The following is an 18,836-nucleotide window of genomic DNA, read 5'->3' on the forward strand; positions in this document are numbered from 1 at the left end:
CCACTGACCAACCCCCGTCCCCACGTGCTCCTCCCTCCCCAGCGAGCGCTCGGCGACCTGCAGGCCGGGGAGGGCACACGCGGCTCTGGGATGGTTTCGCCCCTCTCCTGGTGACGGCGGCGGCCTCGCGTCCTCGGCGGCCCGAGCGCGGAGCGGACGCCGCCCGCGTGGCTCGGAGCGGCCCGGGTGCGGGAGTGGGGCCCAGCCACGCCCGCATCTCCAGCTAGCTCAGCCGTCGAGCTCCGGCCGCCCTCGAAGGTGCGGAGACCCCTTCTTGGGGCCGAGCCCGGGGCTCCGAGGGTTGGGAGCGCGGGGACGGAGCCGGCACGCCGACTCCCCGGGACGCGTGAACCACCCGCCGCCAGGTCCCGCCGGCTTCCCGCGCCTTGTCCACTCCCCCTTCTCCGCCCCACCCCCGCCCCCTCCCCGCTCCCGGGCCTTCCAGCAAGGGCTGGCTGTGCACGCCCTCAGGACCTAGGGGTCCCGGGGAGGGGCCGCTGCCACCAGCCGGTGGATTCCGAGATGGCTGCGGCACTAGGGCGGCGTCTTGGCCAGAGGGTGCCCGGCCCCAAGGAAGGCCGTCTGAACCTCTCCTGAGCCTGCTCCCAGTGTGCCCAGGGGACGCCCTCGCGGAGCACGGACCCCGCAGACCTTAGACTGTGGAGAAGGAGGCAGACGCCCTTGAACATGCCACACCAGTGAGCACGATAAGGCCTGGAGGTCTCTCACCCAGCCCAGGGCCTCCTGGACTACTTGGACGAAGGCAGGCAGGCTGGAAGGAGAGCCCCAAGTACAGGGACCTGGGGGAGGGGGGTGGGTGTGCACCTAGCCTGGGTCTTGGAAGCCAGAAGAAACCTCAGCTGGCTGCAGAGGAGAGGGCTGGACTGGAGGAGGCAGGAGAGAAGCTGGGCAGAGATACAGGAAAGCATTAGGATGACTATATCAGACTGCAGAATTGAAGTTTTCACCCAGCAGACAAACTGAAATCCAGTTTAGAAGTGGTTACTTGGAAGTGGGGAGTCTGGGAGTGGGAGGGGGGATGCCGCGGTAGGGCAGAGAGAGCAGAGAGATGCTCAGGTGATGGATGAGCAGGACTTGGTGGCTGGCTGCCAGGTTTCTCACCTGGGTGGGTGGCGATGATGCTGTTCCCTGGAACAGGCCATGTGAGCAGAGCAGGCTTAGAGGCAGTAACACCACCTGGGACATATTTGGGATCTCAGAGTCTGTTTTACATGTGTGTCTGGAGCCCCTGGTGAGGACTGGGGATAGAGGAGGGAGCTACCTGGATGCTGGGAGCAGAGGGATGCTGGGGGCATCCTTTCCTTTCTTTGTTTCATCTTTTCCATTCTCCAATCGACAAATCCTGGATCAGGCAGCTTCCCGTTACCTCTTCCCTTAACTTTCTTCCAGAGAAGTCTGAAATGGACTTTAGAAACCATCTTCTGGCTTTTTTTCCCTCCACTATGATTGAATAGCTGGTGTTGCCCCTGGACAGTATTCGGGACCCATCCAGTTCTACCCGGTCTCCCACAGACCCCTCGTTGAGGCCATGTATGTTCTTCCTTTGTTCCCCGCTCACAGCCACCATATAAAAATATCTAAACCAAATTGTGTAATTCAGGTGGGGGAAATGAACCCAGATTTGGCTAGTGGAGGGCATTTCTCCCCAGCAGCTCAAGCCGGATAATTTCCATAACTTCCCAAAGCCTTTGTCTCTGAGAAACATGTCAAAAGGTCCATTAAAATCCTGGTATGGGATCTGTAGAGACTGTAGACTCCACCAGGCTATGAATAGGCATGACCCTCCAGGCCCAGGTGTCCTGTATGGCATTTTCCCGCAAATTAGAAACACACACCCTCTTCAGGTAGATCCAGCCCCACGCCAGGGGACTCAGGTTGGCAAGCCAATCGCTAGCTGGGTTTTCTCCCTATAATGCCTTGTAACTGTTACCTATTTCCCACACAATGCTGTGTAACAAACTGTCCCAAAACTCAGTGACTTAAAACGGCAGCCATGGCTCTTGAGTCCATGGGTCCTGCTGGGCAGTTCTGATCCGAGCTGGGCTCAGTGGACTCACCTGGGTGTCTATAGTCTTCTGTGGGTCAGCTGGGCAGCTTTGCTAGTCATGCAGGGCTCTTTCCATGTCTGGGGCCTTGGTTGGGACAGTTGAGATGGCTTCATGTGGTCTCTCATCCTCCAGCCAAATGGCCAGGACAGTTCACATGGTAAGGTCAGGGGCCTAAGAGAACAAGCAGAGACACAGAAGACCCCTGGAAGCCTAACCTCAGAACTGTCACACCGTCCCTTCCGCCACAGTATATTGTCAAAGCAAGTGACAAGTCCAGCCCAGATTCTAGGAGAGGGGAAATAGGCTCCCCTCTTGATGAGAGATGCTGCAGAACTACATGGCAGAGGGTGTGGATTCAGGGTCAGGTAGAGAGTCAGGGCCATTGTTGCCATCAGTGTACCACGTACCTCCGTGGCCAGGCACCCTGGTGCACATCCCAGCCTCCTTCAAATCCTCAGCGGCCCCGGTCCTCGCTGGACCCAGCACAGCACTGATTACTCATCTTCATGTGTCCTGCAGGTGCCATGCTTTTCATTCTCTCTTACCTAGGCACCCATGAGTTGCCTGACTTCTCTCCAGATACACTAAGTCCAGGGGCACAGTGGTCTGTGCCTGCACCCGCCTAGCAACCAGTCTCCCTTCTGCTGGCGAAAGCTCCCTGTTTTTCCTTTGGGAAATTATCCCTCCTCTGCTCCCAGGCCTTGGAGTGTTGCTGATTGGATTAAGGATGATCTTGTGACTCTGGTTGGGTGGCTCAGAGTCAATTCAAGACTCAAGTTGGAAGTGTTTGGAAAAGGAGGCTCCTTACTTCTGGATGAATTGTTGGGTGTAACGAGGGTGGAATCCTGGAAGGAGCTGCCAGGACTACCACGTGGAGGGCACCTGCCTGGGTGTAAAACCAATACAGAAGAAAAGGAGAGAAGACCACTCCATCCATCTCTTGTCCCTGGATCCAGCTGTGCCTGAAGCAGACATCCCAACTTTTCAGTTTCCAAGCCAACAAATTCTGCCACCACGTGCGAATTTTTAAAATTTCTTCTACTTTTTTGGCTTAGGCTGGTTTGAATGGGTTTCTGTCACTTGCAATATTAAGAGGGTTGACTAACATACTCATCAACAGATCGTTACAGATGTTCAGTCTTTAACATTCTCAGTGCATTCTCTTCATTCATAAATGCAATCGCCAATGCTATTTGACTGCCTACCATGTGCCAGCCACAATGCTGGGTGCAGATAACCTTATGGGTCAGCCTCTCTGAGTTTCGTTTCCCAGGGTTCTATTTCATGGTGATTCTACACCCAAGTCAGTATGAAACCCTATATGTGAGCCAATATGTGCGCCACACCCTCCGCCCCATTCCTCACCAAATGACAGGGTGTGACAAGCAGGAATGTATTTCTCTCTCAACGATACTAATAAAATAGCCTAGCCCAATTACACACCGCCTTTCCTAACAATCAGTTAATGTTTACTAGGTAGTGCGCTCCGTGTTTTTACATATTTCATTTTACTTTCACAGTAACCCTCTCAGGTGGGTTTTGTTATCTCCTTTTTACAAATAAAAAGTCTAAAACTCAGGAGGGTTACGTGACTTGCTTGATGGAAAATCAAGTCTGTCTAAATCCAAAGCCCATCCTCTTAGTGGAAATATCTTCTTTGTTTTGCTTAACATGATTTTTAAAAACATCTATCAGCATTCCAGGGGCCACAGATTCTGGTGACTTCGACATAAAGAAAGCCTTTACCTCTTTTCTCACCCCCTCCTATTCCTCCCTGTGTTAATCTGCTTAGGCTACCATAACAAAATACCATAGACTAAGTGGCTTAAACAACAGGAATTTATTCCCTCACAGCCCTGGAGGCTGGAAGTCCAAGATCAATGTGTCAGCAGGTTGGGTTCCTCCTGAGGCTGCTCTCCTTGGCTTACAGACGGCCGCTTCTTGCTGTGTCCTCACGTGGCCTTTTCTCTGTGCATCACTGGCGTCTCTTCTTGTAATGACACCAGTCCTATTGGCTTAGAGCCCCATCCTTATGACATCATTTAACCTTAAATACCTCCTCAAAGACCCCATCTCCAAATGCAGTCACCTTCTGAGGTACTAGGGGCTAGGACTTCTGCATATGAATTTGGGGAGGGGGACACAATTCAGCTCATACCACCTTCTTACCAGGTGCCAAGGATATAATAGTGCTAGTTCCAAGGAGGCCTCAGAGATCTCTGGATTCAGCTGATGTTCCAAAGAGAAAGCCTTCAATCAAGCGGGATTTACTCACCTTCTCCCCTGCAATCTGCAAACTTCTATGTACTTGCCCTCATCTTCATCCCATGATGTTCAGGCATTGCTCTCAACTCCAATTCGGAGCTAATTCTTTGTCCCATATCCCCGCCTCCCCAAGCTCCCAGGGGTCCCAATGCACCTGTGACCACAAGTCATTTTCCACTGGCTCTTTCCCCTTCACCAATAAACATCCCTCTTCCTGCAACCCTCAAAGAACAGTCTAGACCCTAGTGGCTCATGCCCTCTCACTCCCTCCTTTAGACCAAACTATTCAGAGCTGTTGTCTACACTTGCTGCCTCTGCATCCTCACCATCCACTCACCTCTCAGCACACAGCAGCCTGGCTTTCTCTCCTGTCACTCCCCTGAACCTGCTATCGTCCCGACAGGAAACCACAGGAAGCTCTAGTTGTCCTTATCTTCATTGACCTTTATTTAAGCAGCACTGTTTGCCCTCCCTCCACAAGTTCTCACACACCCAGGCTTCAGCTAGTAGATGTCTACTCACTGATAACCCATTCATCAGCCTGATTTCCCATTGGCCCATCTGCTTCTAGCCTTTGCATACAGCAAGGTTCCGTAATTGCCTATTAAATCAAACAAATAACACAAAGGTGAGGGTGACCAAGCTGCTCAAGAAAATGAATGGCTCCTTTCTATGAAAGAGTTTGGCCACATGTATCCAAAGCCCTAATGCAAGGGTTGCGGACGGAATGCCCACGGAGGCTGGACGAGGAATGCAGGCTTGTGAAGAGGGTGGTGTAAGAAGACAGCTACACAGGACCAAGGATGACAGGTAACTGACACGGAGGGACAGGGAGAGACAGTAGGGAGGGCTGGAGAGCGGATGCCCTGTCTGCGGGGGCCCCGCTGCACCCTCTAGTCAGTGGACGTCCATGTGAGAAGGCACACCTTGGGATGCCTGATCTTCAGGCTTTCGCAAAGGAAGCTAGAAATCCAGGTTTCTATTTCCAATGTCCTAACGAAATGTTGACAACCAATTCAAAACTTTAAGGAAGATGATCAATTATGAGCCAAAGAAAACGTTTCTGTGAGCCAGATGGAGCCCAGCTGTGAGTTTGCAGCCCCTGAAATGAAGCATGTCTGCCAGCTGACTCATTCGGGCTATCCTGGGGTATAGTGGTGTACCCCCTAAAAAGGGATTCGATTCACTTTTAGATGTTAGCAAGGGAGCTGTGTTTGAAGCTAGTTGGCCGTTCTGGTTTCTGGATGGAAAGATGCTGATTACCTTACTTTGAAGATGCTCTTTGTTTTAGGAAATTCACCCAGACGATGGTGAGTCACAGGCAGGCAGGACCCACGCAGTGTTCTGCGGGGAAACCGTGACGTCGCCAGGAAACCGAGTGCTATGGTATAGACCACTGGCTTAAGGGTCTGTTGGTTGTGCGAATTAGCAAACTCTTTCTCTTGATAGTGCCCTAAAAGGGAGGGAAAATATTTTCTCTAAAGAGATGTTAACTGGATTCCTGATGTCCCCGGCACTGAGTAAAAGCACTGATGGTGTGTTCTTGGACCATGTGGGGTCAGTGGGGGGTTTCCGCAGAAGGAAATGGATGACCCCAATGTCCGACATCTAGGAGCTGGAAGGACTGGAGGTTGTGGAAGAGGAGAGTCCTCGAGGGAGGAGCTGGGAGCTCCCGCACTAGCGGGAGGTAAGCTGGGCCCTGCGGGGAGAGGCCCTGATGTGGGATCAGAGCATCAACCTGGAAGCACTGCCCTCCCCCTCTGAGCTTTAGGCAGACACCATCATGTGACCTTATTTGTGTTGGCAGGACTTGTACGTGTTAGGAGGGAATTGATTCAGGAAACACAAATAGCTTGGGCAGAAGTGGTGGCTCTGAGTGCAAAAGCTGGGCCGAGGTGTCAGGCCACTACCAGAACAGATTTCCAGCACATGGCCACATCCTTCAGGGATTCCCCCAGAAGCTCCTTGAGGAGGGGAACCCCAGGAGAAAGACCAGACTTCCTGCTGGTTTGAGCCATTTCATCTGTTTTGCCGTTTCTAAGCGTCTGTTATCAGCCATTGAATCTACTTCGTGAGAAAGTTATCCTCAGGTCGTCAGGGTCTTTAAGCAATCATTAATCCTGATTGGTGAAGGCACTTGCAGAAAGTTTTTCTCTTCAAGTAATTTCATATTATTCATAAGTGTATATGTGCATGTGTGTGTGTGTACACACATAATCCTTCTGAGAAATCATAGACTCAGACATAATGCGCAGAAATAAATCTCAGATCTAACCTCATACCCATTCAGAGATTTACATTTTCACAACAAACTTACATGCTAAAAGAAACAAGAAGAGAAAAAGGAATACGATTTCATGTCATTATGTTACACAGCGAACTGAAATGTGTACAGAAGGTTTGGATGACGCTTACTTAGAACTGAAACTCTATCTCATAAGCTCAAGAAAAGAGAGAAAAGAAATTACAAATCTCTTAGGTATGACTATGTCATTATGAGCCAACAAGCCATGATTTTTTTAGCAAAAAAAAGTAGTTCACAAAGCCTAGTCCGTGTGTACCAATAAAGATACACACACACTATATCCAAAATGGAGGGAGAGATGAAAAGAAGACAGCTTTTTCAAAGTATTTGGGTACTTCCAGTGTTTAACTTTCTACTGCTCTGATAAAAGATCGTTTTATGCATTTGTTTCTAAGAATGAAAAGTGGTCGTGTGTTCTGAATCTTTTTCACTTACGAAAGAAAACAAGGAAGTGACAGGACCCCAGTCATTGCTAAAATACACAGGTATATGCTGTGTGTAAATATTTACACCATTTGGCAACATCTCACTATACAAATCAATTTGTTTTGTGACGGTTGCCAATAAGTGGTCCCAAATATTGAGCAGTCTGATATGTTTACACTCATCAGTAGGTAGAAGTATTTGAAATACAAAATACTTGCAGTTTTCATGTTACATATTAGTTACCCCAAACCATCTAAGAATCCCAAAAATAAATTAGAAGATTTACACCTGTATCGAGAATATAGAGCCATTTCTCATTTGCTCAAGAAATTCATCGCAAAAAAAAAAGAAATTCATCACAAAATCTTGATTAGCCTTTCCTTACACTAAGCACCAAGTGATATTTCTGAAAAATGCTGTGTAAATGGACACTAATAACGCTGGTTCAGGAGCTGAATTACTGAGTCGGAAGGGATCGCAGGTATAGGAGACATTTTTTTGTCAGTTTCTTTTCCTGCTCCGTGGAAAACTCCATCCCGGGAAACAATCAGGCCCATTGTCCCCTAGCTGTAGAGCTTCTGGCTACTGAAAGGCTGGCAGCTGAGTTCTTGTGTTTCCCTGGGGCTCCCAAAGTTTCCACCCCTGCAGCATTCTTATCTTCACATCCTGAACTGTGATTCTGTCTTGCTTCTTGCGCCTTCTTTCTGGGATCATTTTCATGCTTCCTCAAGTACATTTTTTACTTTAGATTTTTTTTTTGTAGTGAGGGTCTGTTGGTAGTAAATTCTTTCATCTGAAAGTAAATTTTTGCATCTGAAAATATCTTTGTAACTACCCACGTTCTTGAAAGACAGTTTTAGTGAATATACAGTTCTGGGTTGACAGTTATATTTTCTCATCAATTTGAAGATGTTATTCCACTGGTTTCTGGCTTCCATGTTTTATATTGAGAAGTCAGCTGTAAGTCTAATAAGCATTCTGTTGCAAAAGGTAGGTGTATTCATCTACTAGGACTGCTGTAACAAACTGGGTGCCTTAAAATAGCAGAAGTGTACTCTCTCACAGTTTGGAAGACCAGAGGTCCAAACTCACGTCAGCAGCATTGCCTCCCTTCTAGCCTCTGGTGGTCATTAGGTTACCAGCAATCCTTGGCATTCCCTGGCTTATAGATGCCCCACTCTATCCTCCACCATCATGTAGTGTTTTCCCTGCCTGTCAGTGTCTTCACATGATAGGGTATGTGTGTGTGTGTGTGTGTGTGTGTGTGTGTGTGTCTGCATCTCTGTGTTCTCTTATAAGAACATCAGTCATTGCATTATGACCCACCCTAATCCAACATGACCTCACCTTAACTAATTACATCTGCAAAGATCTTATTTCCAAATAATGTCACACTCTGTGGTTCCAGGTGGACAAGAATTTGCAGTAGGGGAGGAAGCATTATTTGACCCAGTACAGTAGGTTATGTCTCCACCATAAATATATCAGATACACAGAAAAGTCTCTGTGCTTGATTTCAAAGCTTTCTCATTGCTCTTGACATTCTTCTGTGTCTTGAAAGATATTTCATTCTCTTTTATTTATTTGTTTTTAATTTAAAAATTTTTATACAGTGTTTAAAGTTTACTTTCCATTTACAGTTATTACAAAATATTGGCTATATTCCCCATGTTGTTCAATAGATCCCTGAGCCTATCTTACACCCAATAGTCTGGACCTCCCACTCCCCTACCTCTATATTGTCCCTCACCTCCTCTCCCCACTGGTAACCACTAGTTTGTTCTCTATATCTGTGAGTCTGCTTCTTTTTTTGTTATATTCACTAGTTTGCTGGGGTTTTTAGATTCCTTATATAAGTGATATCATACAGTATTTGTCTTTATCTGTCTGGCTTTTTTTTTGCCATGCCACACAGTTTGTGGGATCTTAGTTCCTCGACCATGGATTGAACCTGGACGCTGGCAGTGAAAGTGCTGAGTCCTAACCACTGGACCACCAGGGAATTCCCTGTCTGACTTATTTCACTTAGCATAATGTCCTCCAAGTCCATCCATGTTGCTGCAAATAGCAAAATTTCATTCTTTTTTCATGGCTGAGTAGTATTCCATTGTGTATATATGACACATCTTCTTTGTTCATTCATCTGTTGATGGACACTTAGGTTGCTTCCATACCTTGGCAATTGTAAATAATGCTTCTGTGAACACTGGGGTGCATGTATCTTTTTGAATTAGTGGTGTTTTTTTTTTTTTTCTGATATATGCCCAGGAGTGGAATTGCTGGGTCATATGGTAGTTCTATTTTTAGTTTTTTGAGAAACCTCCATATTGTTTTCCACAGTGGCTGCACCAATTTACATACTCACAGTGTTAGGGGGTTCCCATTTCTCCCCTTCCTCTCCAACATTTGTTATTTGTGTTTTGTTTGACGATAGTCATTCTGATATGTGTGAGGTGATATCTAACTGTGGTTTTGATTTGTATTTCCCTGATGATTAACAGTGTTGAACATCTTTTCATGTGCCTGTTGGCCATCTGCATTTCCTCTTTGGGAAAATGTCTGTTCAGTTCTTCTGCCTATTTTTAAATTGGGTTGCTTGTTTTGTTTGTTTGTTTTTAAGATTCTTTTGATGTGGACCATTTTTAAAGTCTTTATTGAATTTGTCACAGTATTGCTTCTATTTCACATTTTTTGGGTTTTCTGGCCATGAGACATGTGGGATCTTAGCTCTCCGACCAGGAATCAAACCCACACTCCCTGCATTAGAAGGCAACGTCTTAACCACTGGACCACCAGGGTAGTTCCTGGTTGCTTGTTTTTTTGATGTTGAGTTGTATGAGCTGTTTATGTATGTTGGATATTAATCCCTTATCAGTCATATCATTTGCAAATATTTTCTCCCATTCAGTAGGTTATTTTTTTTTTGTTTTGTCAATGGTTTCATTTGCTGTGGAAAAGATTTTAAGTTTAATTAGGTCCCACTTGCTTATTTTTTATTTTATTTCCTTTTCTTTTGGAGATGGATCTGGAAAAATATTGCTGTGATTTATGTCGAAGAATGTTCTGCCTATGTTTTCCTCTAGGAGTTTTATACTATCCAGTCTTACATTTAGGTCTTTAATACATTTTGAGTTTAGTTCTGTATATGGTGTTAGAGAATGTTCTAATTTACTTCTTTCACATGTAGCTGTCCAATTTTCCCAGCACTACTTACTGAAGAGACTGTCTTTTCTCCATTGTATATTCTTGCCTCCTTTGTCGTAGATTAATTGGCCATAGGTGGTGAGTTTATTTCTGGGCTCTCTATCCTGTTCCGTTGATCTATTTTTCGATTTTTGTGCCACTACCATACTGTTTTGATTACTGTAGCTTTATAGTATAGTGTGAAGCCAGCACAGCATCACTCTGCTTCATTCTATGGGTTAAGGTGAGTCACAGGCCCAACCCAGACTCTGGGTGGGAGAGACTACACATGCCCATGCATACCAGGTGGCATGGCTCATGGGGGTTACCACACATGGACACCATCCTTGGCAGGCTATTGTGAAGCAAAGAGGTGGAGAGCCTCTTTCTCTACCCCTTCCCCAGATTTTGCTCCTTCAATGCAACCTCAGAGCAAGATGTCTAGAACCCCAATTACAGACTCCAGTGGTCCAGCTGTCCCAGGCCCTCAACCTAGACCTTCCAACATGATGACAAGGCTGTTCCAGTACCAGCCAAGTCCCACTCACTCTTCACATACAGAGAGTCCCCTCATGGGCTCACAGGATTGTCTGGAGCTGGACTTCCATTGCTTCCCCTCCAGACTTCCCAGACAAGTCTATATTTACTGACACCACAATTCAGACATTGTTCAAATCCTCCCCCATCTTGCCCCATAATCAGCAAGACTCTACAACTCCAAATCTCCCCTGGGAATTGGGGAATCATTGTGGGGAGGCCCCCCTACTCAATACCACATCTGCTCTGAGCTTCAGCTCTAGAGTTTGGACTTACAGGTGACTTCTCCCCCCTTATTTTTACCTATTTTCAAATTTCCTATAATGAGCATGGGCTCCTTTTTACTACAAAAAGGATATTAAAAAACATTTAAGAAGAGAATTCCCTGGGGGTCCACTGGTTGGGACTGCCGAGGGCATGGGTTTGGTCCCTGGTCAGGGAACTAGGATCCCACAAGCCTTGTGACACGGCCAAAAAAAAAAAAAAGAAAACAAGCTTAAGAAGTACCATGGAAAGATGATGTTCAGGAAGAGTTAATGATGTGGAAGAATGGTTATAATTTTTAATTATTCAAAAACAAGGTGCAATTTTACATTTTACTATATATACATATATATGGTACATTTTAAAAAATAAATTTATTTATTTTATTTATTTATTTTTGGCTGTGTTGGGTCTTTGTTGCTGCACGCGGGCTTTCTCTAGTTGCATCAAGTGGGGGCTGCTCTTCATTGCGGTGGGCTTCTCATTGCGCTGGCTTCTCTTGTTGCGGAGCACGAGCTCTAGGCCCGTGGGCTTCAGTAGTTGCGGCTTGCGGGCTCTAGAGCACAGGCTCAGAAGTTGTGGTGCACATGCCCAGTTGCTCCGCGGCATGTGGGATCTTCCCGGACCAGAGCTCAAACCTGTGTCCCCTGCATTGGCAGGCAGATTCTTAACCACTGCGCCACCAGGGCAGCCCCTAGTACATATTTTTTAAACGACAGGACAAAATACACGTTGGCAGCTACTTACCATGAAGTGAATGAAGCTTAAGCTCCAGGGCCCCTCACTTGCACAGGTTACTTTGAAGACCCTGGGAGGGGCTCTAACTATGCATTCCCAGGGTCATGTGTTTTTGCAAATTTTGCAAAAGTGAGATATTTGAACCACAATTGGTTAAGATCACTGACTCCACTCTACCCGCCCCCGCATATTCTAAGTGTTCATGGAGAGACCCCAGGCATTTTTGTGGTCTGGCTAAGGGGAAGTTGCATTGGGGACATATTCAGTTTAGGTTTAGTGGGACACATTTAGAGGACCCACAATCCTGTACACATCCAGTTATGTGACTGCTAGCTGTCCCGGTGTCTGAATGGCTTCCAGGAATACCTGTGCCAATTCACCTGGGGCAGGTGTAAGGCCAGAGGTCAGATCATCATACAGACGCGTCCCGTAGCACGTGTCAAAGGTTGGGCTTTTTGGAGGCAGATACTGAGATAGAGCCTGTGGTGCAAGAAGTTTACTGAGGATCGAAGCCTGGGAGGGGAAGGAGTGAGAACATGAACTGCAACACAGGTCTGACACAGCCTTAGCCGACCAGGTGGAAGCTCTGGAGCGAGGTTTGTCCACGGGGGTGTCCTGTGAGCTGAGGGGCAGGGCCTTTATGCTCAGTGGCTGGGTATGGCTGCCCTGGGAAGGGCATGACCTGGGATGAAGCAGCTCCCAGTGGATGGACAGACCGAAGTTACAGATGCTATACCCTGACCTCACTCTGCTCGGCTGACCAAGCTCTCCACAGCTACACGGGAAGTTCCTCCTCCAAGGGGATCCTGGCGGTGCATCGTTGGGTTTCATAGCCCATGCTATTCGTACGCACACATCTCTCTCCCTCTCTCTCATATTTTGAGGGTTCTGATCCTGCAGGATTTCAGTCAGCCTTTCTTCTTGCTTTCCTTAGAAGAGGGAAGTTAGCAGGATGAACTGTAGCCATTGTCACTGGAGGCAGCCTCAAAGCTGCCAGGGATACCCATCCTTTCCCTCCTCCATTCTAGACTCCCCTCACCTTTAGTTACTACCTCTGCTGGCTTTGATGGCTTACCTGGGGGCGTGACCCAGACCTTCATCTCCCAGGGACATGCCCTTCTCAGGCTGGGGTTGCTGTACCCATTCATTTATGGTCATAATTGTGCAAGGGACTACCAGGAGGCTCTGAGTAGATCACCCGAATTTTATGGAGTAGCAGCAGCACTACCTCCTCTTGGTATTAGGGTCAATTTCCCTGTCAAAGTGGGGGCTCTTCTTGCCAGTTGGTGTCTGCACATAAGAAGCGCGAAGTACCCAGGCAGCATCTGTGGCTTATCATCCCGTCAGACTCTTTTGTGTCCTTTGGTGGAAGCGTCCCCCTTTGGGGACCAGGACTCTAGCCCTGCAGAGCCCAGAGTTGCGGCAGCAGAAGTGATGGGATATCCCTTCCAAGATCAGGTTATAAAAAGACTGTGGCCTCCGCCTTGAGCATCTTCTCTTGCTTTCTTGCCCACTTGCTCTAAGGGAAGCCAGCTGCCATGGTATAGCTGCAGTAGGGTGAGGCCCACGTGGCAAAGGACAGATGTCTTGTGCCAGCAGCCAGAGAGGGCCCAAGGCCTACCAACAGCCATACCAGTGAGCCTGAAAGCTGATCGACCCCAATCATCCTCCACTCAAGCCTTGAGATGACCACAGCCCTGGTCAATGCCTTGATTGCAGAGCTCCTGAACCAGAGGCCCCCAGGCAAGCTGCAATCAGATTCTTGACCCACAGAAACAGCGAGGTAATGAATGTGCATTGTTTTCAGCTGCTAAGTTTGGGGGTGATGCGTTACCCAGCAACAGATATGATACATGGGACCACTCCTGCTTCCACCCCTTGGTGTCCAGGTCCATGCATTCTTCCTTGTGAGGACACAGTGCCAGGCAGAAGTTTAGGGCACACACCATCCTGGGGGATGGCACCCCATCTTGCCAAGCACTGCCTTTGAGCTGGCATTTCAGCTGCACCATCCACAGGCTGTGCCATCACGTCACCCCTAGATGGCAGCTTCTGGGTGGTGTGGCATGTGATATCACCAGCGGTTCAAGGGGTCATGGGCCCACTTCCTACTTCCTTTGCTGAGGAGTGGACCCTCCGGTGGGTTGTAGTATTACGGGGGATCCCATGCTGGTAGATCAAGCACTCAGTAAGCTCTCAGCGTGTGGTGTCAACAGAGCTCTGCATGCAGGAAAGGCAGGTGTAAGCTGATTGGCAACCTTGTTAGAGGCCCAATCCTTTGGCCCCTTGGAACACCACATTTGTTTTGGTTTTTATTTTTTTGGGGGGGGGGGTTTTGTGTGTGTGTTTTTTTTTTGTTTTTTTTGTTTTGGCCGTGCCATGCTGCGCAGCTTGTGGGATCTTAGTTTTCCAACCAGGATCTAACCACCTGCTTTCTTGGACCCCCACCTCCAACAGTCACGGGGTGGGTTCTCCAGAAGCAGATGCCACCAAGATGGTTTGGGGTATGAGGTGTTTATTAGGAATCTGAACCTGTGGAGGGCAGAAGAGGAAGCAGGATTGGGAAGATGGAGAAGTCAGTGGTTACACAGGCCCAAGAAAGTCACGGCCACATGATGCGGAGTTTGAGACTGAGTGTGGTCCACTAGCATGTCCCTCTTCAAGGTGACATGGCCAGGCCTTGACACCCCATCTCACTCTCCGGCAGCAGGTATGGGCTTGGGTGAGGTGTGACCTTGGATGAGGAGTCTCTCTGTAGCTGCCAGCTGGATCCTGACCACACTTCTGCAGCTGGGGATGCATCTCTGTGTCTAGTGGGGCACAGACAGTGTGTGCAGTATAGAGGGCCAGAAGTTAGTGTGCAAAAAGTTCTTCCAACCAGTAAGAAGGTAAAATGGTAGGTGGATGATTGGGTTCTCAGTGATGCTCCATAAAAATGGAAAATCTTTCCTGTGTCAATAGATTCAAAAACCCAGTGTATACAGTTATGGACACAGGATTCATTTTTGCATTCATGGAAATCCAGTGAAGTAGAATGATCACAGTGCCTCTGTACCTCTGTGTGAAGCACAAACCCTGGTGGAACTCAAACATCGCGTGGGTCTTTGGATGAAGTTGCATGCCTTATGTATCACTCCAGCACTGGTTTTCTGTGACTGGGTAACAAATTACCCCAAAACTTAGCATCTTAAAACAGCAAATATTCATTTTGGAATGAATATGTATTTTGGAAGGCCAGGAATTTGGGAGTGGCTCAGCTGGGTGCCTCAGGCTCAGGAAATATCATGAGATTAGGTAAATAAAAATCTAAAAAGTTTACAATTTTCCTGGTGCCAAAAGGGAAAAACACCCTCCCCCCAACACACCTTTTCTTTCAGCATTTCCTTTAGAAAACTTGTCATCTTAACTCCTTTCTCTGTCTCTTTCAGGCACATAAATCTTTTTAAAAACTAAATAAGCCTCTTGCCAGTTTTGCATCCTAGGACTGTCCTTGGTGGGTATTGGAGCTGTCTCTTTGAAATACAAACACCAAGGCTTCCTGTCTATGTGGGAGTTTAGCCACTGTGCCTGGCTCACAGTCATAACGTCTTGTTTGTTGAAAAGATAAGTTTTCTCTTTTCTTTTGGACAAAGACAATTCATATATATGTAACGAGTTGTGTCTGCCTGGCTATATATTAATAAAAGGGTGAGATTTCTTTCTGTCCGAAATCTCTTTAGTGGATTGTCTGTGATGCACATCACAGTTTGGTTTGATCCTTATTCAATAGCAAAACTATTGTATTCTTTGCTATATTTTGAGCAGAAGTTTTACTGGGTTGGCTGGAGATTTTATTTTTAATTACATTTCCCCAATAGTTGCATTTAAGACATCAGTCGAGGTTGCGTTCATCCAAAGGCTTGACTGGGGCTGGGATACTGCTTCCAGGATGGTTCACTCACACGGCTGCTGGCAACGGGCCCCAGTTCCTTGCTGGCTGTTTACAAGAAGACTCAGTTTCTTACCATGTGATCCTCTCCGCACGGTTGCTTGTGTGTCCTCCTGGCCTATAGCTGGCTTCTCTCAGAGTGACTGATGAGAGAGAAAGAAGGAAGCAAGAAGAACTTTTATGACCTACTTTCGGAAGTGATATGACATCATCTCAGTCGTATTCTATTTGTTAGAAGTGCGTCTCTAAATCCAGCTCACATTCAAGGTTGGGGGAGGGGATTAAGCTTCCCTCTTAAGGGAAGTGTCAATGAATTTGTGTATGAAAACCATGAAATACAATAAGAAGTGCCAACAAGCTAGTTAATTAGTGTCATCAATCCAAAAAGTATTACATTAGTTAGTCCTTGCACAAGAAAACTAGAAAACGCCCTGAAAACTTGGAGCTTTTTTCTTTTTTAATAAATTTATTTATTTATTTTTGGCTGCATTGGGTCTTCCTTGCTGTGCGTGGGGTTTCTCTAGTTGCGGCGAGCGGCGAGCAGGGGCTACTCTTCGTTGTGGCGCACGGGCTTCTCATTGCGGTGGCTTCTCTTGTTGTGGAGCACGGGCTCTTGGTTCGTGGGCGTCAGTAGTTGTGGCTCACGGGCTCTAGAGCTCAGGCTCAGTAGTTGGGGCACGTGAACTTAGTTGCTCCTGTGTATGTGGGATCTTCTGGGACCAGGGCTCGAACCCGTGTTCCCTGCATTGGCAGGTGGATTCTTAACCACTGAGCCACCAGGGAAGTCCCAAACTTGCAGCTTTTATATGAAATAACTTGATTGAGGTTTTCTGAATGTGACAACTGTCCTAATAATGTCCATGATATTACCAATAACAAGTTGAGAAGATGAAAGAAATGTTTCCAAACTATCAAAAGCATTTTTCAATTAACCATGATGGAGAAAACATAATTTTTCTATTCTCTCTAGAAAATATTTCAAAATCATTGTTGGGGTGAGACTAGGCAAAATGGATAAAGGTGGTCAAAAGGTCAAATTTCCAGTTATAAAATAAGTCCTGAAGATGTAATGTACAGCATGGTGACTATCGTTTATAATAATAGAGTCTTGTATATTTGAAAGTTGCTGAGAGAGTAGATCTTAAAAGTTCTCATCACAAGAAAAAAATTGTGTAACTATGCATGGTGACGGATGTTAACTAGATTTATTGCGGTGATCGTTTGCAATATATACAAATATTGAATCATTACATCGTACACCTGAAACTAATGTTTTATGTCAATTATATCTCAATAAAAAATAGAAAAAAATGGCAATGTTCTGCATTATTAAGGTTGTTAATCCCAACACACAGACGTACAAAAAAATCATCGTCCTATGAAGAGGTGGCTGAAAAGTGTACAATGAAAAAACTGTAGGAAAAATGAGCATTACAGAAGTGCGCCAGTGAGTTAATTAATAAAAACATGTTTCATTTTCAGGATTTAGTGTTGTTTGTGGTATCTGTTGGCAGGGCTGACTTCATGCATTTTCACAGGGACAGAAGGTCCCATAATCAAGGCATAATGGTCTACCCTCATCTTCTTCAAACTCTTAATAATTTTACCTTTGGATTTATGTTTTGCAGGTGAGGTCCCATGAGACAATGGCACATGCAACGGAGACTTGGAGTCTTGGCTCCTGGTCGTTTGTCCCTCAGTGTGCCTGCTCCCCTGTGCCCTGGGAGCCCGGCCTCCTCCTCTCTCTCCTGCCCAGTGACCGCTGCATCTTCTGCTTACGTGGGGGCCAGGGTGCAGGTGCAATGTGGGTCAGAGTGGGTGGGGTTGAGCTCGTGTGCCCTGCGGCTTCTCTGAGCAGGACATGGTGATGGCTGTCCCAACTTTTAGCGGCCACCCTGGCAGGCGCAAGCCTCGTGCCCACCCCTGATCCAGGTACCTCATGTGTCCTGGCACCGAGGTTGCAATACGCTTGATGTTGCCCTCTGCCATGGGTTGAGGTGGTAGAGGATGGTAAGGGGAGGTGCCTGGTTTCACCTCGCTGCCCCAGCAAGCTCAGCTGGAGGGAGAGGGAACCAGCAGCCAGCAGGCCCATGCTGGTCCTCCAGCTAAGTCCTGGGCAAGACCCTGGCTCACTGGAGCAGTGGCACTGGCCCATCCATTATCCCACGCCCAAAGATGTGCTCCTTTGGCCTCCACTGTCCCTGGGGACCCCTTTTTCCTCCTTCCAACCTTCCTGGGTCTGGCCTGTGTTCATCTCTTCTAGCCAACTCCAGGCGCCCTCCATGCACAAGCCATAAAATACAAATTACACTTTCAGCGATTCTGCACCCATGTTAAATGCTCTGATATTTGCATTCAAAGCTGACATGGCTCTATATAAAGACAAACGGTAAAATTCATGATCATAGTTTAATATTTTCTTTTTTCTTTACTTAGAATGACATGAAACAGGGAACAGGAAGCAAGTCGAGAGAGACTGCAAAATAAAGGGAAAAGGTTTACATTTTAGAACCTTTAGCAGCAGGTTTTTTTTCCCTGCATTTGAACAATCAGGGAACCCACGTTTTCATTTTGCACTGGGCCCCGCAAATTATGCAGCGTATCCTGTTCGTCAGCTTCGTTCCGTTAGTAATTTCTTGTGATTTATTTTCACATCCTACAGAAATGTTCGTTTTCTACCTAATTTTGCACACTTTGTCAAAGAGAGTCCCCAGAATGGTAAAATCTTCAGATCCCCGCATAAGTCGCACCCTCCCCGAAACCCCAATATCCACCTTATCTTGAGTGATGCAATCACATTAATTTTTTCCCCCTCATACTTTTTCGTACAGTAAGCCTATAGAGCTCTTAAGATCAGTGGGAGGGGAAAAAATATCCCCCACAAGAGAGTGTCATTTCAAAAATTAAAGGAAATCGCTGGCACCCGAAAAGAAGCCGGAAACCCGGCAGGGGGAAGTTCGCAAGCAGTCTGGGTCCTGGGTAGGGGGCCCCGGAGCCTGCCCGCCCTCCCGGTCTGCTCCCGAAGCGTCCCCTTTAAGGGGCGGGGAAGGGGCGGGGCCTGGCGGCCGTCCGCTCTCCCAAGCTGCCCCGCGCGCGCGCCGGCAGTTCGGCCACGTCCCTG

At 47.1% G+C, this 18,836-nt stretch overlaps 1 protein-coding gene across 1 annotated transcript in view; it reads left to right on the plus strand.

Moving 5' to 3' along the window:
• The window catches only part of GRID2IP (Grid2 interacting protein), a 52,287-nt gene extending 33,552 nt beyond the window's left edge, over nt 1-18,735 (plus strand). The window contains exon 22 of the mRNA XM_022587682.3: nt 43-18,735. Within this exon, the coding sequence (XP_022443390.1) occupies nt 43-114 (72 nt within the window). The 3' untranslated portion in view covers nt 115-18,735. The remainder of the gene's footprint in view (nt 1-42) is intronic.
• Nucleotides 18,736-18,836: the final 101 nt, after the last annotated feature.

Source organism: Delphinapterus leucas, chromosome 15, assembly GCF_059928025.1.
Source record: "Delphinapterus leucas isolate spDelLeu-1000000601 "Yukka" chromosome 15, BTC_Dleu_Yukka2, whole genome shotgun sequence".
In the NCBI taxonomy this organism is placed as follows: Eukaryota; Metazoa; Chordata; class Mammalia; order Artiodactyla; family Monodontidae; genus Delphinapterus; species Delphinapterus leucas.